The 22,536-nt window shown below is 36.7% G+C and overlaps 2 protein-coding genes across 3 annotated transcripts; one reads left to right on the forward strand and one right to left on the reverse strand.

Moving 5' to 3' along the window:
• Positions 1 to 1,748: 1,748 nt before the first annotated feature.
• Positions 1,749 to 12,252, forward strand: LOC145779314 (short coiled-coil protein B-like). The gene is made up of 2 exons (XM_082590868.1): positions 1,749 to 1,906; positions 10,953 to 12,252. The coding sequence occupies exons 1-2, from the start codon at positions 1,768 to 1,770 to the stop codon at positions 11,186 to 11,188; spliced, it is 375 nt and encodes a 124-aa protein (XP_082446994.1). The 5' UTR covers positions 1,749 to 1,767; the 3' UTR covers positions 11,189 to 12,252.
• Positions 12,253 to 12,363: 111 nt separating this feature from the next.
• LOC145779313 (protein FAM47E-like) lies at positions 12,364 to 22,519 on the reverse strand. Of its 2 annotated transcripts, XM_082590866.1 has the most exons (11): positions 22,404 to 22,519; positions 20,891 to 21,047; positions 19,352 to 19,434; positions 18,955 to 19,111; positions 18,471 to 18,595; positions 17,929 to 17,991; positions 16,623 to 16,752; positions 16,298 to 16,402; positions 15,649 to 15,783; positions 13,915 to 14,123; positions 12,364 to 13,392 (listed from the first exon to the last, which is right to left on the reverse strand). In XM_082590866.1, the coding sequence occupies exons 1-11, from the start codon at positions 22,472 to 22,474 to the stop codon at positions 13,203 to 13,205; spliced, it is 1,425 nt and encodes a 474-aa protein (XP_082446992.1). In that variant the 5' UTR covers positions 22,475 to 22,519; the 3' UTR covers positions 12,364 to 13,202. The 2 variants fall into 2 exon arrangements, with proteins under 2 accessions (XP_082446992.1, XP_082446993.1); XM_082590867.1 differs by lacking the exon at positions 17,929 to 17,991.
• Positions 22,520 to 22,536: the final 17 nt, after the last annotated feature.

Below are 22,536 nucleotides of genomic sequence, written 5' to 3' on the forward strand. Positions count from 1 at the left end.
TTGAAATATGCAAGTTGTACCTATAGCTTATACACCACAAATCCATGTTTCTTTAATTGCGTTTTATAATAATATGGTACGGTATTATATTAGATTTTGTGAGCTATTTCACCTTTTTAATATACAGAATGCAGTTGCTGTCAAATTACTTTAACAAGTTCTTTACTAATTGTGTTAATCTTTGTATGAATATGACCACAAACAATTTTTTTTAAATGGTAGTGCGTTGCTCCAGCGCACACCCTGAGAGTTGAATCAGTGCTGCTTGCTCTTGAAGTTTTTTCATTCACTAAGTCCATGTGCTAACCAGCTGAGCTATCGGGGCAGACAAAACCTTAGATAAGTTATTGATTTCTGGCAGTTTCGCATACCGTACTTGTAGATTGTAGAGGCATTTGACACAGGACCTGTTACCGAGATTGGCTGAGTGAAGTTTTTCGATTATAAGTACCATATATTACACTGTCATAACACAGATTAGCTATAAAAAGTAAAATGATTTAGTACGTACCATGGTGATTAAATAGTCCATTCAGAAAGATGCTCAAAATAAAAGACACAAAGAGTGCTTGTGTATTTTAGCATCCACTTTGGCTACTTCACATTACAGGCCTCAAAATTTGTACTTTTTTCCGGCGGTCGAGCATGTCCTACCGGACTGGCCCTTTCAGCGGACATTCAATATCTCAACCGGACATATTTTTTGCATGTAGATTTTGCACAAAATCGCACTACAGTATTGTGTAGTCGTGTTTGTAGAAGAAGATTTTCTACAACAGAATAACTCTGCTATGGTTGATGGCTTAATTAACCGACCCTCAAGTATACTGAAGCAGATTGCTTGCAAATAAATCAGTGCGTTAATGACAGTCGTGTAATGACGCAATAAACACAATTGAAAACAACAATCCAAGTTCCCTTATTACAAAAGCAACTACGATCACTTATTCTGTGGTTTTCGCTTTATAGAATGCAGAAATTCTATTTCTGTTTAATGGTGTCAGACAAATGTGTCTAACACCCTCTCTTCTGTGCAGAAATTCTATTTCTATCAGTATCAGTGTGAATAAGGTCGCCACATTTGCCTTTGTGAATAAGGTCGCCACATTTGCCTTAGCACGTGCGGAACCCAGCTGAAACTTGCTTCTCTGTGACGTTTCTTTTTAACAAACGATCAATATAACGCAATAATCATCATTGTTAAAATTAGAATACATATCCTGTCGAAAAGTTCAGACAACTTTATTTCAAGGCAACACTGCAAGGCGTTGAAATGATTTAAAAATGGCTACTTTTGCCATCAGCTCGTTAACCACGCCACTCCAATGTGATCTTTTTAAAGCAATTGCATGTACTATTATTCTTTCAGCTCCGTATTTGTTCGAGTTAAACAAACAATTGTAACAATTCAAATTTAGAATATATTTTTGCTGCATTAGCTCTATTTTTGTCAAGAATTTTGCAGCGATTATTTATGACCGACCAATGAGTCGGCTTCAGCTGACATTCGAGGTCATGACCGCCGGATATTTCGAGGCCTGCAATATGTCCATCTTTTTATACATTGAGTCTCAGTACTTACAGAATAGGTAGGCTACCAGAAAGTTTACATTTTGTCTTATCCAGTGGGCACTAGTAAAAAAGAATAAAAATGTGAGTGTGGGGTGACTGGTACAAAATGTTTAACGTTGCCTTTAATCAAACTTCATTTTATTATTTTTTTCTGACTCCTTTTTGTCAATAGATTTGTGATATTAAGTTTTCAACATGGATGAAAAGCATGAAAGAAATGATTATATGGTGAACATACCGTTAAATAGCGATTCTACCAGCGAAGGAGAACACAACTTTATTTTTGGGAGCACTGAACATGAATCACATGAGTTTCATAGCATGATTTCACAAAGTATGTTTATATTTATAGTATGCTTATTGGTGTTAATCCATTCCATTGAGTTGAATGTAGGTTAATATTCCTGGAAAAAATGCATTACCCAACGTGTAAATTTAGCAGTTCTGTTTTTTTCTTGACTTTTAAGCAAACTTTTAGCCTCTACCAAATCACACTTCGAGCATTTTGTACTTGATGTATCAACACTTAACAGACTTCAAACACAATATCAAAAATGACACCAATATAAGAAAAAATAAACATCATTTTATTGGGTGTTAAATGTTGATTATGGTAATGTCTTGTGCAATTGCATGGAGGAGGCGCATGCCACTATGTGCCTTAGTTACCAATGCAGCAACACAGTTAAATGTATGTAGTCAAACGCTATTCATCAGTGGCGTACCGTGACCACTTTGACAGGGTGTTCAGTGACGGCAAAGCAACAGCGGGGGGTCTGGGGGGCCTTCCCCAGAAAATTTTTAAAATTAACATTGAATTTAGTGCGTTCTGAGAGCATTTTTAGCACAAATTCTGAACATGAACCCAACTGACAAAAATAATGTTGTCGGAATGGAGAAGAATACAAAATAGATATTTATTTGACAGCGCCTATTGAATGTTTGAACGCCTATTGAATACATAATTAAGGTGTTTCAGCAATAAGGTACAATACCAGTAACATACAAACACTCTAATTACAAAACGATTAGATGTGTTGTTTTAGAATGCTGCATCAATGATATTGGCTGTTGCCATAAGCTTTGTTGCAGATTCAGACAAGCTAGTCCTAATTTACTGGCACTTGGTGCATAAAAAACATTTTATCTTATCTAGTTTCCAACTCTGATCACCTCAAACTCTAATCCAACAAGCTAAAACTTGCTATTGCCTGGGATTCCCCCAATGACACGCCAAGGTGTTCAGATCAGCGAGTGAACAGCCTGGCTGAACTAAAACCATTGCTGTTTTGGCTGCCTCGTGACGTCATTTTTCTTAATTGTTTATTTTAAATAGCACTCGCCAAGCTGTCAGTGCACACCCAGCTTAAAGGTAATGACCAAGAAAAATTAAAGGCAATGACCTCAAACGTTGGAGTATTAAAATTAGAAGGGGACAAGTTTTGCCATTGAAAAGAAAGCAATCAGCATTAGGGTGTTGCATATTTAAAAAAAATTTTGATTTTAACTTTGGAAATATAAATGGGAGGTGGGAAATGGCCAAAATATGAGGTAGAAAAAAATTTTCAAAAAAATATTAAAGTTTAGGGGTCCCACGCTCATCCCAAAATTTTGGGGGGGCTCGCGACTAGTGAAATCTGGATATTTTAGTTAAATACGTATTTTTTGGATTAAATAGGGTATGCAACATATTGCTGCAATCAGAATTTTATGAGGAATAAACTGATGTAAAAATAACATTCACTTTCAAACGTTTAAAAAAAAATTTCTTTACACATGTCACAATTTTAGGTTATAAAAGCGCAACAACAATGACTTTGAAAGTCGGCTATTCAAAGTTTGTTAGATGAGCAACCAGCAGTCAAGCATTATAGTTAAAAGATCACAGTTATCAATTCCTAAAGCAGTGGTTCCCAACCTGGGGTCCGTGAGAAAGCATTTGGGGGTCCGTGATTACCTTGATGAATTTTGGAGAAAAAAAAACAAAAAATGATCTTTTTAGTTTCATTTCTCTCATTAAATTTGCTTACATTAAAAAAGTTTCGGCATGCCACTTTGGGTCACCTTAATATTCAAATACCGGTACTGCTGACATTTCTTGAACAATTCATTCATTTTCTGATTTGATCAACTGTTTAACCTGATATTTGCCGCGGGAGTCATAGCCGCAATGCAATATGACACAGTACAGTAGTTGAGAAACATAATTATTACAATAGTCAATAGTATGTTAATTGAGTTTCAGGCAAAATTAAGGTAGGGGTCCGCAGAATTAATAATTTGTCTATAGGGGTCCGTGACAACAAAAAGGTTGGGAACCACTGTCCTAAAGGAAAGTGAATAGCCATGGCACAGTTGAGCCTTAGAAGAATATTCTTCACACAAATTATGTTACTTATTTGCTTTTCGAAAAGTAAAGTGACGACTCCAGAAGCTGTTAAAAACATTGCGACAGCATCGGTTAATACAGAAAAACTACTTTTAACCAATCGTCCACTGTCTGCATTCTTTGACATTACCAGTCAGTACTCTCCTTGCCTTTCAGTTGGTTCACCAGGCGACTGGATGTCTTTCAAAGACAATCAAATGGCAACTGAAAGGTTGATAGGAAATTTGACCAGATGCATTCAAAACAGAAAGGTCAAAGACAGCGACGATAGTATGACAGATGCTGAGATGAAAGCAACAGACAATAAAGTTAAAGCATAATGTTCTCACTATGACGTCAGAAGCAAGTCATTAATATTGTGAAGACTGGAGACACTTGATAAAACTTGTTTTTAACACCTTTCTTAGGACTCGCTTTGCATTGGATCGTGTATTTCGTTTGTTTAATGTAAGCTACAATTTTTACAACTTTTACCATGGTTAGTTTTTACTTCATTTCTAATTTTCTAGTGCTAAAAAGTTTGCTTATTTCCAAATGGATTGTGGCCAAAATTCTGGTTAATATGATGTGTTACTTGACCTTTTAATATGGGGCCAAGCAGTCTACCAGTTGTGGGGCCCAGTCCAACAAAAGACTTGTAATAGAACCCTAAAAAGGGTTTCCAGTGTTGAAGTGGTCAGACAATACGTCTGAAGGACATACGTGTGGTCCCTCTGGTTCATATGCATAAATTAATATTTAAAAAAATGAATTGAATGCAAAGTTTTATGTTTTGCTAATCGCTTGCTAATTTTCTTCAAATTTTGAGATTAGTCTGATTTTTGCTTTGTTGGTAAGATTAAAATTCAGAAGTTACGGTATTTCAGCGCATCCTCAAATTGAAAGTAAGAGTGGTTGCATGTAGGGCTTGTAGGCTAACAATCACTCAAAATTTGTTTTTTATGTCTAAATTGGCCTTTTATTTTATGTTGTTTACGAGGCAGTCCATTATAATACAACAAATCAATGCAACCACTAGGTTGCAGAATAAGATGGTTCAAATATATGTTGTAGCCCAAGTCCATCAAAAATTTACTTTTCAAAATCAGGTCAGTGGATGCCGAGTTGGAGACTTGGGCCGTCACTAGATGGTGCACTTCATCTGCATAACTAATTTTTGATTTTAAACACTATACTCAAGGTAAAAAGATGGTTGAAGTGTCTATTCCACCATTTTTGAAGATGCAGAATCCAAAAATGGCATTGTTTTTGGTCTAAACCAAGTATTTTAGGAGGTATTGGACTTTGGTAAAAATTAGTTGTATTAATGGAATGCCTCTAACCTATTCTGCAAAATAAGAAAAAAATCTACTTTTAATCACTTGCCTAAAAATTTTCAAAATCTTATAAATCTCATTTTTGTTTATTGCAGCTCATTCTACATTCAATTCTGACAAAAATGATATGTAACATGACATATCTATTATTTATAATGTAGATTTCCCAACGATTTAAAAATGTTGCTATTCGCGACCAAAAATGAACTTTTCGGGGTAAGTGTGGGACCCCTAAATATCAATATTTTTAAATAAAAATTTTTTTGGTGTGGTTTTGGAAAATTTCCCACCTTACAATCATACTTCCAACATAGGTTGTAAAATTTGCAACACCCTAATCAGCATGCAGCAAGATGTTAGAATATCATGAAAGTAAAGAACATCGACAACCGATGGAAACTTTTTTTTTCTGGATTTCTTGGGGTGTTCAATGAACGCGTTGAACACCCTAAATATACGCCACTGCTATTCATTTATATAATTGTTAAGTTTATGTGGAAAAGAGATTTTTTGCACTATAAAAAACGTAAAATGATTGGGGTATCGTATTCATACCCTCCACAAAAACCTGGGGGTAGATTTTTGTGGTGTGATGCTTTCTGCAGTGGATTTTTACCGATTGAGCTTTTAGGCCTCGAAACAATTTTTTCCCGCTGCCAAACGTGTCCGACTGAAGCAAGCTGTTCGGCGGCCAATTACAAGCACATGCAGGGCCCGATTTAGCTGATGGGGGGCCCGGAGCACTTTTAGATCGGGGGCCCCCGTGCAAAAAATTTTTTGCGTTTTCGGCGCGAAAAACCACCTCTGCGTCTACAGTAGCATCAATCCAGCACTGCACAGCATTTTGCAGAAACTTCAAAGGCTGAAAAGGAAGAAAAAATAACACAAAATTACATTTTTTCCATGTAGGGGGGCCTTTCAAAAGTCGGGGGGCCCGGGGCACCTGCCCCCTCTGCCCCCAAAATCTGGGCCTGAGCACATGGTGACCATTGTAACTTCGACACGCATCAATAATGATTTATCACATCAATAAAGTGTATTGTGATGTCACTTGCATCCTGCTTATCGTCAGACATCAGCTGCTTGGTCAATTCAAGCATACACACTACAGAGTGTGTATTGTGATTTATCAGGTGCTTTGACTACTTTCTAATCCTTTGTGATTATAAGTGGCAAAGTACTTTATGCACAAGGCCGCTTGCATAAAATTTTCTTGGAACTTCATGGCAGACAAATGTGGTCGACGGAAGGGTGAGACCCGGCAGACAAAATGTCGGTTTTTGTAGGTTAATCGCGGCCATGGCTGCCTTCAGTTTCGAGGCCTTGAGCATTGGGTATTTGAGTTAGTCATTAATAATAATAATAGAGAAAAAGATAAACAGAAAAAAGATGTCCTGTACACTGTTTGGTATCTAGTTGATGATAGAGCTTTTCTTAAAGGCATAGTAAATGAAATTTTCAAACGGGAATTAAGCATTAAAATGCGTAAACTGAACATTCAAGAATACATTTCAAAAAGAATTACCAAAAAAAAATTGTTTTCACTATCGACAGCAATAACAAAAGCCACGTTACCACTTCTGATGTTTCAACATCAGATCTGATGTTTTGAGCAAACTGTCTGATGTTTTGATGTTGAAATCTGCTGTTTTGATGTACATACATGCATAGCCTACAGTTAAATCGCCCGCAGTAACAACTATTGTGTGCATAGGCGCCGGGTTTTGAAAATCGCCGGGGGGGCAAACTTTCTAGCCGACTGATTGCTTACATTCAAAATGCTGATGTTTGTTTGTCAGCATTGATGTTTTTTGCGTCAATATGCCATTGTATATCGCCAAGCTTTATAATGTAGTCTCAGGCATCGAAATTCACGGCAGACATCGGACATGTCCGCCGTCACAGCATGTGATGTCCGCGGGAAGTACCATCTAGATCGGTCATATTTGTCCGCCGAGAAATAACACAGGAACTAGCGATACAAATCGTCATTGCATAGCATAAACAATTGTTGCGATAATATAATTTCCAGCGCATTCTAGCGCGCATCTAGAAAACGTGAATACTGTATCCCTTAGCTTCCATTCAAGGAGGAAAACTTTCAATTTTTACATTGCTTCAACGATCGATGACATTGAATCAGCGTAACAAAGGTGAATTCTTCGCTAAGAATCGATAGGAGTACAGGTATTTCTACAATCTACACTAATCACGCGCAATTTAGTTCAAGTTTTACGTCACAATGTCCGGCTTTGATCTCCGAGTAATAATGATACGGCAAGGTTGGTTACTAAATTAGATAATACGAGTAGGCTATTACAGCAAGATGCAACAAAATTTGTTAAGTTTTGGTATTACAGTAAGAAAGAAAAGACCCAAGGAAAATTCACTTTCGCTCACATGACACGCAAAAATAAACTTAAAGAAAAAAACATGTGAAACTTTGCACAGCAGAAAATAGTAGCGTTAGTGTAGAAATTTTCCGACTCCTGCCCAGAGCATTGTGACGCAATAAGCCACACGACCTCGTTCGGGGGAAGTTAATCAGTTATGTGACGTATTGACCAGCTACACGGCGCTTTGACTCTTAAAGCGCAAGTAGTTGGTATGATGAAAGCCTTTCAGAGTGACTTTACTAAATTTTTAAAAAGCTTTCTAAAACCGTTGTTATAGTTCTGAAATGGGGAAGAATTATTATCAAGATAAAGTGATTAAGCATGACGATCGACGCTAAAAACTGGTTTGTCTGCCGTGAGACTTAATTTGTCTGCCGAGATAGCTGCTCAGACCGGACACGTTTGTCCGCCGTCAACAAAAACGAATTTCGAGGCCTGTAGGCTACTTCGAATTATACGCTGGTCACTTTGAACTTTAGCTCTTAATACGCGTAGATACTAAACTGAGCAAACTGCACCTCGTTATTGACACTGCCAAGAAAAAACAAAGCGGCAGAAATCAAGAAAAACGTTTTCCAGTCATTGTTGTTATTATGCTTCAACGTCACCATGCTGGCGTTTATCAGCTACCGTACTTCGTTTCTTTTGTTATCTTAGGAGCAGCGCTCTTGTTGCAACAAGCAGATCTTTGAATTGAGATCGATCCGCAATGAAGGTCAAACTAACGCAAATTAGAAACATTTGCTTTAGGATTTTTTTTTTAAATAATTTGCAGGGGGGCAGCCACCCCGAGCTAAATTCACGGGGGGGCGCCGCCCCCCTGGAGTCGGCGCCTATGATTGTGTGATCAACTGATTGCTCGCCTATAGTGACGTAGACTGTACAGTCGCACGCTTTGCTGCTCACGCCAATTATCATTTTGAAAGCTCCGACAAAAGCGGGCGCGGAATGCTGATCAGGCCGCAATGGGGCAAAATTTTATTGAAAATCGTTTTATGGTAAGTATGTTAAACACAAAGAACGTAGAAAATCGCCAAGTTGGGTTTTTCCTTTAATATCCCTTTAACAATCACCACAAGTCAACAACCTACTGCAAAATTTACCTTTTAAATCTGCTACAATTTCTTAACTCCCAAAATTGACAGTGTTTTACGATCACGTGTGGACCGAAAAAACTATTTTCACCTTGTTGTAGTTTTTTGTCAAGTGGGATATAATATTTGAACTTTAAATTATGTAACTAATCAGTGACGTAAATAGAATACAGTTGTACTTCTGATAAGCTACTTTCAGGGTAAGAAAGGTTTTTGGATGAGAATTCAAAAAAATATACCAAACGTTTTAGAATGTAGTGTTGCATTAGAAAATTAGGGATAAAGTTGAAACTGAAATCCCCCTCCCCTTTACTGTATGAAAAATGCTCATGATGGCAAACAAAAGCTTGTATCAAATCCTTACCACGAAAAAGGAATTTAATGGTAGTACGGTAGTGAGTCTTCTATGTCAACAGAAAAAAATTAGATCTCTGAAATGTTAGAGCTTTGTTGAGGTAGGCCTAGGAGTGGTGATTTCAAAAATGTAATGTTTTTTTATTTTTTTTTTATTTCCAGTACAGTATTTTAAATTTGGTATAGTCATGGCGATCTATACTATTACTACTGGCCTTCCCAACGTGGCAACAGCCAAATAATGTGGGGGCCTATTAAGTTTTGGCAACTAACAGGTATTAGGCGAAAAAGGTGTATTTGCATGAATTATTACTAACAAACAAATACTTCTGGATTAGAAAACGAATTTTTTAACATGCTGAGTGTTTTAAAAGTTGGGTTATTCTTGTTTTCGTGTACCTTGATTCTGTTGATATCTTGATTCTCATGGTATTCTTAACATGTAGCTATTGTCCTGCTTTCTTGCAACTTATTTAATAATATTATATACATCTTAGTTACGTTTTGGCACTGTATTTACAATTTTTAGGCTAAAAAACATTACTTGACCAATGAAAATTGCTGATTATATAATATGTTGATTGTTGAAACACTTATCTCAGTTGGTAAATTGAATTTTCGAATAGGCCCCCACATTATTTGGCTGTTGCCACGTTGGGAAGGCCAGTAGTATAGATCGCCATGGGTATAGTGCAGGGCTTCCCGATTCGTTTATCACCCCGCACCCCATAGGATTGATGAAGCCAATCTCGCACCCCCTGTTTTGAAGCGGAGTGGTTTTGAGAAAAAATTCAAAATACGTACAAAAACAACCCAGAAAAGCAGCTCGCAGGCCTTTATATGGCTAACGAATAGGAAAAAGGGCAGCCTTCAACAGCGCAATCACACAAAATGCCAAAGCTAATAAATAACACAAACTGAGAACACAATGGCGATAATCAAGCTCTTTCTTTACTCCTGCCTCTTTGCAATTATCTGTTTGACTAGTAGCCTGACTAGTGACTAGTAGCTGACACTTTCCCTTTCGTAAGTCAATCCACAGTCTAACAACTCTACAACGTGCTCACTTAAAACGCGTTCTTTCCCAATGTGTACGATAAGAAATTGTCAACTATGAGCAAATTGCTGACACAATAGGCTAATAACTCATTATCCCGCCACCCATCAAGTGACGTTTGGACCACAGCCTTTTTATTATCAGCAACTTGTCAGGTGGTATTTTCTTGTGCATTGTGCTGTATAGTGTATAGGCCAACATAGAATGCTCTGAGAGATAATCACCACCTCCCTCGTTAAACAAAATCTATCTCTATATACGCCATACAGTATAGCTCTTCTTCCTCGGTGGATTCTCGCACCCCTAGCAACAGCTACTCGCACCCCCAGGGGGTGCGAGCACCCCCAATCGGGAAGCCCTGGTATAGTGTATTTCCATTGTGGCCTCTAATGCTTAGGTCTACGATTCTGTTTTGTCATTTCTATCTGTACACCAACACCGTACACCAAAATTGCAAAGGTTTCAACCACCAATGCAATGCCCATGGCTCATACTGTACATAAAATGAATTTTCCTAAATATTGAACATGGTCAATTTTTATTATCTGTGTGTTCAAATTTTTTTTTTTTTTAAATGCCCATTTACGTATATTCCATCTACAAAGGATGTGTTAAAGTTCCTTGCTTCAATGCTTAAACAACAATTATTCATCGTATATAGGGGCCTACCTTGCAAACACTTCTAAGACCAACTGAGCTCAGGGGGTTGCTACTTCAGGATATATGGCATGGCACAATATTATGATCACATCACATATTGGATTTGTATTACAGATGATCAAGATAACCCTGAGGAAGTGCAAGAAAAGGCACGCTTGATCGATGAAGTCTTGAAACTTCAAACTACTCTTGAAGATTTGCAACAACGAGTCGACTCCGTGAAAGAAGAAAATCTAAAATTGAAATCTGAAAATGAAGTGTTAGGGACATATATTGACAAGCTTATGTCCACATCATCTGTGTTTCATCAGACCGGGTCAAAGCCCAAAAGCAAAAAATTATTTAAATAGTTCTAGTCGTTTAGCAAACGTGTTTTAAACGTGCTTTTAACTTATTAGTTGTGCTGCTACCAATACGAAACCTAACTATTGGGACATTTAACCTGAATGTATGGACAGATTTTCATTTTTTTTTGTGGAAAGTAAATATGGTGTAGAAAAGCTATTATTGTGTTCGAGGTCTAAACGTCTTCAAGAAAACTATCACAAATCAAGAACTAAACAACAACGCCATAAACGAAATGGAGACAATTTCAATCTATCGGGAAAACAACATTAACAGCAAGAGCAATAAGCCTATGTCACAGATCAACATCCAACGTCTATACATGAAATATTAATTGCATGCCTTATCCAGTAAGAAACACAACAAGGGCATAGGCTGTGTTGCAAACCGTCAAGACAAAAGATCATGATGCGCCAGTCAAGTTGTGAATTTAAAGCATTATGTTATATTCTGTTTGGGTTTTCAGCATTTTACTCTTTATCAGTGTTGTGCTATTATATATTTTTTTTCTTGATGTTTTAAAATGTTCTTTTGACAAATTATGTTTTGTCATGTCTGGTGAGCTCACAGTTGCACTGCTTTCTTTTGTTTTGCAAACTTCATTGAAAGTGGGCGAGTCGCAATATTTTGTTGTTTTGTCTTAATTCTTGTCCTGAACTTGTTGATATAGGCTACTCACTACTCAGCCTGCACCAGTAACACGAAGCATGCGACTTGATTTTTGTAGGTTAGGAACAGTGACTGAATTTTGTTGGACATTTTGTTTGTAGTAAGCCGAGTGTGTCATACCGCAATTACCTGCAAAAATACCTTAACATAGCGTCAGAAGTGCATGGGTTTTAGCGGTTCAACGCTATTGCTTCAAATTCAGTTCTTCAAAATTTAGTCTTCGGAAGTGTTGTTTGGTTGTACAAGAAAAGAAAAACTTTTCCAGCGCAGGCTTGACATGTGTATTTGTCAAAAACGTCGATGAAGCAACACTTTGCAGTATAAATTTGCGTCTGACAGGAAAATGGCCAAAAAAACTAATAAACAAAATGTGAAGTACTGGAAAAAGCGAGGAATGTTTATTTGTTTGCCTTTCAAGCATAAGTCGAGAAATAATTCAGTACCGGTACCATTGCAATAAGGAACACATTTACACAAAACGTAGTAAGGTAGACTGGCAGCACCGAACAACCTTGCGCTTTTTTTAGTCTAGCTGCTGCTTGATAGGCTACTCATTCTGTGGACAACGGGCAGATGTTTTGTCACAAACAGGCGTGCGTCCAGCGGATGAATACTTAGATTAAGTGGACAACAATAAGAAAGTTAATCTTTGTGTCCAACTTAAAGCATTAGGGTTGCCAGATTGGCGGTTTTCCCGCCACATTGGGCTCCTTTTAACTTCGGCTGGCTTGTTACTTTTTGGATTGGCGGGTTCCTTTTGAGTGTATTGTTTGTCAAATATTATTGTTGAATTTTTATCCATAAAAAATCTCGGCTGTGTTTGTCATGTCTAATTTTTGTTTAAGTTCGCATGAAACACTGTGCTGAGTATGGGTGAGCTGAAGAATAATATGAATGAAACCTGTTTGGAAGCGTTTGGTGATTTTGAGTGTGAGTAAATTATCTACAGTATGTGCTTTGGCTCCTCTTTTTGGTTTGTTGCAAATAATTTGGTTCGCTTTGAAACCTGTTTTTGGCTGGAAATTTTCTTGAGGTCTGGCAACTTTGTTAGCATGTCATTCATTCTAAATGTCTTGCCCGAAACGTAGCCACATGTACCTCGAGTAGTGTCGAACACCCCATTGCGCAGCAGTTCTCGGTCTCCAAGCCAACGAAACATGTTATCGACGAACATCAACTCATTTAACTAATGTGTGCTGTCACTTTACATATTCCAGTAGCCATAGGATGTTTGTTTCTTGCTTTAGTGACGTGTTTTTTATTGGTCTATTTAAAGACATTGTTTTGTGAAATCATTCACTTACTTAGGCAGTTCAAAAATCAATATATAAATATTACACCAACAACGTTTCATTCCTGAAAAAATGACACAGCAGAGCGACTTGTCACCCCCGATCGGATACGTGTGAGTGACTGCCGCGTCGGACTGGTGTTGTGTTTCTCCTGAATTTTTTCGTTTTTAGCATCTTCGATATCTTGTAAATGAGATACGCGGTCCATGAATTCTGGTTTACGTCTGTTGTTGCGTTCCAAGAAATCCCTAAAATCACCAATGGCACATTGTATTGACATTTTGAAAAAAGAAACCACATTGGCTTAAAAACTTGTTGCGCCGACAGAGTCAGCCATAAAAGTTAACTTGGCGATAAACTACATCAATATAAATACAGTACCAAGATTTATCATCATTTTCAGCTTGTGGTAGCCCACTGCTGTACAAACACTAGCCTGCGCAAAATCATCGCAAAACCGCCACACAACGCAGCATGGAGACAGAACTATCGCTAGGCTTAATAGAGTCTTGCTTTCGCTAGCTTTCTGTAGGGTTGCGATTGCCTTAGAATTTTGACTTGTCAACGTCTATGTAACTTTACGTGTTTTTGGCCAGAAGAAATTGTGAATCCGGCAGACAACGAGGCATTTCAAACACCACATAATGAAGTTTTCTTTACCCCGATCTGATATTTTTAACTTTGACTGACGTTTACCTTGGCACGCTGGGGAATATATTCAGACATGCAATGCTGCTATTTATCATCTCGTGCACAAAACTTATTCATACCGAAAAGCTCTGGATCCGTGCAAAGGAGCAAGCTGGGAATCCATTTCAACACTTTTCTTTTTCGATTCGGACATTTCCCGTTTTGCTATTTCTTGCGGATCTTCCAAAGGTTGATTTGCTCCTTGGACTTTCCAGCTGTCGGGATCCAAATACCAAGCTCCGTACCTCACTTTAACCCAGCTTGGCTCATAATTAGCAACATCTTCATCCTAAATCGTTAAGTCTGGTTACATGCGGAACAGAACTAAGAGTAAGAAACTCGGAAGACCTGGTGCTGTTTCCAGTATTTATATTAATGTACCGGTAATGTTTATTTGAAGTAAATAGTAGTGGGAAGGTTTAGTGGGTTTTATTGGATATTGTTATTTGATCTAGTTCAGGGGTTTTCAACTTGGGGGTCGCAAGGCGTTTTTTGGTAGCTCGCGAAACGCCTGAGTATCCAGTATTATTTATTATCTATCAGGTTTGGTTAGAGTCTTGACTGAAAGTTAGCCTATGTCTTATATCACACACGTATAACCAAGTAACATCACCGGATTTATCATAACTAAAAGTTGTTCAGTCCATCCTATTTAGCTTATTTTAAGTCACCGACTCGGTGACTTTTCGGATAGAGTGTCCACTGTCCAGCATGAATCGGTAGACTGGAGTTCACAAATTAAAACCCTATTGGAACATACCAAAGACCACATAAAAAGTCACCAAATTTTATTTATCGTAAGAGTGAATGGATTTTGGGTAATAGTGTACTTGACTGCCCCTCTATTCGGCTATGCTAAACTCTCCGCTCTGTGAAACCACGATAGCACGCATACCGTACCCATGGCCACCTGGAGATGCGGCCTGATTTGTCATATTTTGATTACAGCTACTGCTAGTGTTTGATTGAAATTTTCTGAGATTTTTTGCTTTCTCATTATGGTATAAGAGCTTTTTGTTGTCTTGGGGGAAGCAGTAGCAAATGAGAAAAAATTAGTTGAAAAACACTGAATCAGACTGTTATTGAAAAATTAACAGTCTGACTAAAATCTTCGAAATCAAACTTTCTTTTGTAACATCTAAGAATGTTAAAACCTATTGTGTCATCTGGGGAAAGCAGTAAGGAAAGCGTAAAAATATAATTTTTAGAAAAATTTATTTAAACATTCGCCAAAAGTGAGCAAAATCTGAAAATTTCTGCAAAATGTGACAAATCAGGCCGTATATTTAGGTAGCCATGCCGTACCATATCTTTATTTTTGGTTTAGTGTATGCCTCTCAATCGATAAACATGGGTTCGATACTGTCGTGTGATACCAAAAACTTTTAAAATTGGTAGGCTACTGAATCTTATCCCTGCTTGTCACTCAGCACATGAATGGATTCAGGTTAATAACGTACACGGCTGCGCCTTTAGGCTATAGGTACGGCTGCATCGACATTCGACACTACATGCTTGCAAAGCACTGAGAGTAACGTATATCTAGCCTACAGTGGATACAGCGCTACATAAAAATATACCTTTATCTTTTTTCTGCACCAATTAGACTAAGTAGCCTATGAAGTGTGCACTTATTACATATGCCTTTATGTACAGTGCCATATAAAAACACACTGAAACTTCCTAACTTTTTGCCTGGTGTTGCTGATTAATTATGATGACGTAATTTATACGCAATTTAAACGCCATTAACCTCGGCTAACCTCATGCAATGCAGCCGAAGTTAAACTAAAAGAAACAAGGTGCATGCTCACCGAAGCCACGGTAGGAACGGCCGAGGAAGGTACGCTCTTCTTGGCGGACGCTGGAGGCGATATTCCGGCGGAAATTCGCAGTTCGATTGGGACATTAGACAACTCCACCACATGGATAGGTACAGAAAGCGCTGGCTAAACAGTAAACATACAATAGCCTATGTCATAAAAATGATTCTAATTTCAAAATTAAAGTATACAGGTAGAACCCAAAGTTACAGAGTAGAGATCAAGTGCAGTAGATTACTTTTACGCAGGCTACAACGTTTCTATGATTTAGAATTAAGCTTCTTCTTTCATTGTCGTACATGATCCGAAGCATTGACTGCCTCTTGTGTGAAAAGTTTCCAAGATTCTCGTTTTTTTGCTGAGTGTAGCCTATTAGGTGTATGTTGGTGTTGTTTTTGTTTATTTGTTGGTTTAATTAGGTTAACCTTTGTCTGCCTTGTGCACGCTTTCCTTTAATTTTGCCTGTGAAAAAGAGATGTTCCTTTTTTACGCAGCACATGTCCTAGAAATTGAATTTGTTTTTCTTTGATAATTTCCACTAGAATCTTTGTTTGATTAACTTGATTTAAAAAATTTTGGCAGGTTGAATTTAGCTACAAAGCCAAAAAATAATCTGTTGTAAATGCACAGCTAGCCTTACCTTAGTTTCATACCCGCTAGCAAAAAGACTCATTATGGTAGATTCTTCCACATTGTTGCTGTCGCCACCAAGGTCAGTGACCCAGTCGCAAAATTCTTTCGTCACCTTTAAACAAACCCCGTTATAAACACCTGATCCAACAAAACTCAACTGAAATGCAGGTTCTATAATGCATGTTTGTATTCTACAATAACCTTCTTACGTTCTGGTTCTACAATATTTGTTTACGCGTATTACATTGGACTTATCGTACTAGTCGTGTTGTCAAAACTTTGTCGTATGACCGCGCAATGAACTTTTCTAAGCAATGAATTAGTTCTCCTACTTTTTTTATGTGTTCGTCTTGAGAAGGAGAAGTAGCTCTTTTTTTCGCTCCTCTTTTGTCATCTTTTGGGCCTGAATCTTTTCGCAGAATCCACTTGTAAGGATTGCGTGTTTTAGTTTCCGCAAGAAAACTAAACATAAAAATACAGAAAAGTGTCAATGGATATTCCATAAATACTCGTGGTAAATTGCTGTTGAATATAGAAACGTGTAAAATAGATTACGTAATAATAACAATGCAAGTAAATGATGAAGACACAAAACCAACTTTAACATTTCAATAGATCACAAAACTATTTTTGTTTCAGATTTGTTAGCAAATTTTGTTGACAACAACCTCAAGTGACACACACATAATCAATTAGTAGCTTATGGTTGTTATAAGTATGATAGAGTCACATATGTTGATTGAGGTAACCACAAATACACAACGTTAAAGTGATTTTCTCAAGACACAAAACACAATTGACCAATAAGTTATTAATTTAGCACTGAAAAGTTTGGGTGTTCATCAAGACAATTATCGTTTCTAGCACTAGTTGCAACGTTCATCTGATGAAAGTGAAAGTAAAAGCAACAACAAACAGGTTGATTTGTTGCTTCGCGAATCATGACAATGCGCATCCTCAGAGTGAATAACATACAAAATAAAATTTACAAAGTTACATACTGCAGTGCGGTTAAAGGCAAGAAAAAATGAAACATAGGCCTACATTATTTTAAAGATAGGCTAAAGATGTGTGAGCGGTTACTTTCCGAAGTTATGATTTAATTACGTTTCTGATGGCACTGCTCTTACTTTGGCGCACAATAAACCCATGCAATAGAAAGCATCCATGCTCCACAGGAAGCAAAAATTTAGCAATAAGGATTTTTAGACTTTTTACCCTCCCATCTGATTCACCTGTGCTGTATTAGCGAGAAGTATGATTACAATGTTTAGCTGGAATAGACTAGGCCTTAATGTTTTGTTCTGCAGGAAAACATCTGACTAGTAGATCATGTGATTTCTTGTCTCCCTTTCAGGGACGCTAAGATTGATGCATCACAAAAGTATAGTAACCTACCTACTGATGTATTTAGTTGTTAGTTTCAATAGGAATGTGTGTTGCTCTATCTGTGTTTTGATGGATAAACGAAAATGAGTGAACGTATGCTTCAATTTGTTACATCGCTTTAAAGCAAATTGAAAGACTCAAAATGTCTATTGTTTACCTACGTTTGAAAGTGTCCCACTTTTAGAAACTTAGATTATGGATTAAATCATTAAACAGTCTTACTCTAAAACCAGAGAAAGCAACTCATACCTCTTGTCGCTTTCTTCTAAACTTGATTCTTGTCTATTTGTTTCTTCCATAATACTATCTGACCTTTTTGCAAAAAGACAGGCTTGTTATGGTTAGCAGCGCTAGGATTGATGAATTAATTCTATGGATCGTTAGGTTAATTTCAAAGTCAATGTAACTTTTACCAGGTTAATCTTAATTTTTTTAAACAAGTGTTAATAGTTCACGTGCCTTTTGTTGTTGATTTACAGAATAAAAATTATTAGGTTGGTAGTCATGGTAGTCACAAAATTAAGTGCAATGTGATTTAGAGTGAAGACGCTGGCCTATAGCCTTGGTATTAATAGATGTTAGAACAGGTGATGTAAATATTAGAATTAGCATAAATATAGGTTTTAATATTTTCACACAACAGAATAAAGATGCACCAAATATACTGTAGTTATTACTTTCTAAAACCTCTACAGTCTGTTTCACCCTAAAAGAGGGATCATCAGAAGGTCCAATTTCAAATAGAATCAATAAATATTACAAAACAAAACTTTATGCTGCCATATAAGTACTGTTGAGGTCCAAAGATTCTCTCCATAGTATCCCGCCTGTCTGAACAATGGGAGCTTTCTTCGGCTTCACTTTCAGTTTCTGGATTCATTGCAGGGTCGAGAAGATCAACAATCTCTTCAAAGAGCTAAACATAATACAAGGAAAGCCTCAGGTCACAAACTAGTCACGGCTTTTGTTTCATTCCATCAAACAAATTTACATATACACACACAATCACACATCCAACCAAAAATAATTTTCAAAGTTGGGTTGGCACAGGAATAGGGGCAATTAATTAGTGAAAGTTTTATCCACACACTCTAACTCTGAGATGAGAAAGAAAATCTGAACATATCATCCAAAATAGGGAGTTAGCTTATCATTAACAATTTTTTGGCGGTATTTGCGAAAGGTCACGTAGGTACGGTGATATGTTTAGAGAGTTTCTAAAACTGGTGTAAACACCATGTTTAATGACAAAAATCTAGTGTTACAAAACACTACCTCTGGGGGCATGCCTTCCTCTAAGTGGGGGTATAAAGCAAGAGGATGTTGAGTGAGCCCGTACTCCACATCATCTATGTGATCATTTTTTTCTCTCTTGTTTGGGAGTTGTTTATCGAAGCATACTTGATGTTTGGTTAAACGAGGTCGTGGGTTCCTAAAATAATGACAGAAATAAAATGTCAAACAGTTTATCTTGCCACAATTAATAGGCTTCTTTACCACAAATACAAGTCATTTCAATTATGTTAATTCATATAGGCTAACTCTTAGACTTAGTTAGTCTTGTGCATAAATTTTATCTGAAAAAGTCAAACATTAAACACCAAGTTTGACAAAGACAAGATTACACATATGTGGAGATGTTCAGAAGGGCTTGTTTCAAAGTAATACATACCTTACTTTAAGTTTTTCTCTTCTCAACCTACTTGATAATGTATCTTTACTCCTTTTTACTACAGGAGAAATACCTTTAGTTCCCTGAAACACAATTTTTGTAAATATTGTGACAACATAAGCAACAAACTTAGCCTATGGCAGTGTTTTTTGCAAACATAGTATTTAATCTTGAAATTGATAGAGAATTAGTAAAATATCAAAGGTTATAGATATTCAAAAGCCTTTACAAGTATGTGAAACTGCCACAATTCATCTATGAAACAAGCTTTCTCAGTCCAAGGATAACAATTTTCACAATCAATGGAACGACTTCTCTATGTATAAAAAGCCAGTTTTTATTACTTTCAATGCAAAAGTGAGATACTGTGCTTCTGTTAAGTGCAACATTGTGTTTGCATGTCTGAAGAAAACCATGCTTGACCACAATAGATGACACATCTATTAGGTGTATTGTATTTGTTTTATTATGAGTTACATAAATGAGTAATAGTTCATTTTTACTCATTTTTTTATACATATGTGTACAAAAATCTAAATTGTTACTCCATAGTAAGGTGTGGGGCATAAATTAAGTATTTTTCATAAACACTTATAAAGACACAAAGCCAAGATTTTTTAGTTGAATGAGTTTCGCTTTTAGCAGCATGATTGTTGCTTACTTAAAGTGTAGATTCAAACGATCTGTTATAGCCTGATGCTGCGGGTTCTTTTTGGCAATATCAAATTACACTGGCTTTCGGAACACAGTTCCCTAGTCATGTGCTATGACGAATGGTGTTGAAGTCAGTGAGTGGTTTTTTAAAAATGGCTCTTTGTTTTAGCTTGAGGCTGCCGGCTGTTGAGTTTCTGTGCTGTTAGGCGTTATTGCTGTGAGGTTTTGTTGGATCAGTTGATTAGTAGATTAGGTGACGTAGTTCTTCCCTTTCGGCGCGGTTGTTGATTTTAGGATTTTGTTTGCTAATGAATATGGCCATATTCATTTGTTTGCTAATGAATATGGCCATATTCATTAGCAAACAAAATCCTAAAATCAACAACCGCGCCGAAAGGGAAGAACTACGTCACCTAATCTACTAATCAACTGATCCAACAAAACCTCACAGCAATAACGCCTAACAGCACAGAAACTCAACAGCCGGCAGCCTCAAGCTAAAACAAAGAGCCATTTTAAAAAACCACTCACTGACTTCAACACCATTCGTCATAGCACATGACTAGGGAACTGTGTTCCAAAAGCTAGTGTAATTTGATATTGCCAAAAAGAACCCGCAGCATCAGGCTATAACAGATCGTTTGAATCTACACTGTGAAGCAAGATTTTTTAGACAAACTTTAGAGTGGAGTGAAAAATGTTACACAAACTTTTCGTCTTCGCTAAATTTACACAGAATTTGTTTAGAATAAAAACATTAAATAGTCTAGAAAGATCACTTGTCAACATATTGTTTTGTACTATATAAAATATAAATAGTAAAAATCATCTTTTTTGCAGAAGTTTGATTCATATCAAATACATAAAAATCATGAAAGTGCCTACATCAACTACAAATTTTCCTTCAAAGTCTGGTGGATTTCCATCTCGAAAATCATCAATACCACTTCGTACCAACACCCAGTTATGACCAATCAGGCATTCGGATCCTTCACCTTTTTTTCTTTGCTTTAAATATTTTGTTCTCAATCGCTCTTTGTACCTGATAATACATTAGGCTACACATAAAAACATTTTATAGGAATAAAGTAATTGGTTATTGCCACAAAACTTAGACATATATGCTAGCCAATCAAGCAATGCTTTACACCAGGGATTAGGATTTTTTTAGATATATGAACTGTAAACTGCAATATTGTGAAATTAATTCTGCAAGGGCTTAGGTTAATCACAATAAACTAGCAGCTAACTACAAATATGGATTACACTTTATTTCAACTATGCAAAAAGGTTTTAAAGTCTGAAGTTTAGAAATACGTAAGGAACATGTTGTATGTGAGTGCATTGGTTTCCAACACTCCTGAAAAGATAGTCAACAGATAATTTCATTTCGTGGTTTTAAAGTGAACAATATTGCTCCTCTCGGTACAATTTTAAATTGATAGGAAAAAAAGAGTTGAAAGGAGCAAATTGGGGTTACAATACAAAAATAAACTACTAACCAAGTAGGCTAGACTTGATGCTATGTTCGCTATGCATGCATGACCTCACTAACATTATGCCAAATTTCTCAAACCTCTTCAAGCAAATTGACTCAACTTTCGTGAATCACAAACTATTCCATGTGAAGGTGCAAAGCAATTGTTTTTTCCAAGAAATACTTTCTCACTTTTGGTAGAAACATTTAGTGTACTTTTGTCTTATGAACTTCATTTAATTTCCTGGTAAGCCTACCTTTAAAATAGAACTATCATACCTAGCCTACTAATAGTCCATATACTAAGTCATGATACGTATAGGGCAGTGTAGCTTAACCTTTTTGTGGCAACTCAAATACTACGTACAAATTAACACACAAAATTTTGGTTATCCACTGTTTTTTTGACATGACTGCTTGTCAAAAAAGAAATTATGTAATACTGTAGTACACCTCGTCCACAGCATTGAGTAAGGTATTATACCGGTAGCCTATATTATATATATGATAGGTTACAAATGTTATTATGAGTACGGCAGTCTAAATTGATTACAAAACTTTTTTAAGACTATCAGAGTTACCATTTATAAAGTTTTTAGACTGATTTTCAGGATTAAGCTTGAACATTTGTACGCTAAAGAACAAAGCAAGGTCCAAATAATTTTATGCAAAATAAAACATGATTACTATATCATGCAGCTACTGGTATACACTATGTATGTTAAATGAAGCGGGGAAGGGGAAAGAATACTTTTATTTTGTCTGTTGTGAAAATAGTACGGTACAACTAAAATCAAAATATTGACTATAGAAAATGCAATGATATTTTACTTTCAGTTTGCTGTTACAGTAGGCTATAATAGCTCAATTTGTGACAAATGAGAAGCGGATTAAACAACCGTAAATAATCTAAATACTAACCAAGGTTGTTGTCGTATTGTTTTGTCCGATTTAGCAGGAACTATAAACAAATTGTATTTATTTTGCGCCATTTCCAAATTTTTAAGGCTGGGCCAAGTGCAGCTTCAATGTTGTTGTCATGGATAAGTAGCTG

This window comes from Aplidium turbinatum, chromosome 11, assembly GCF_918807975.1.
Source record: "Aplidium turbinatum chromosome 11, kaAplTurb1.1, whole genome shotgun sequence".
Classification (NCBI taxonomy): Eukaryota; Metazoa; Chordata; class Ascidiacea; order Aplousobranchia; family Polyclinidae; genus Aplidium; species Aplidium turbinatum.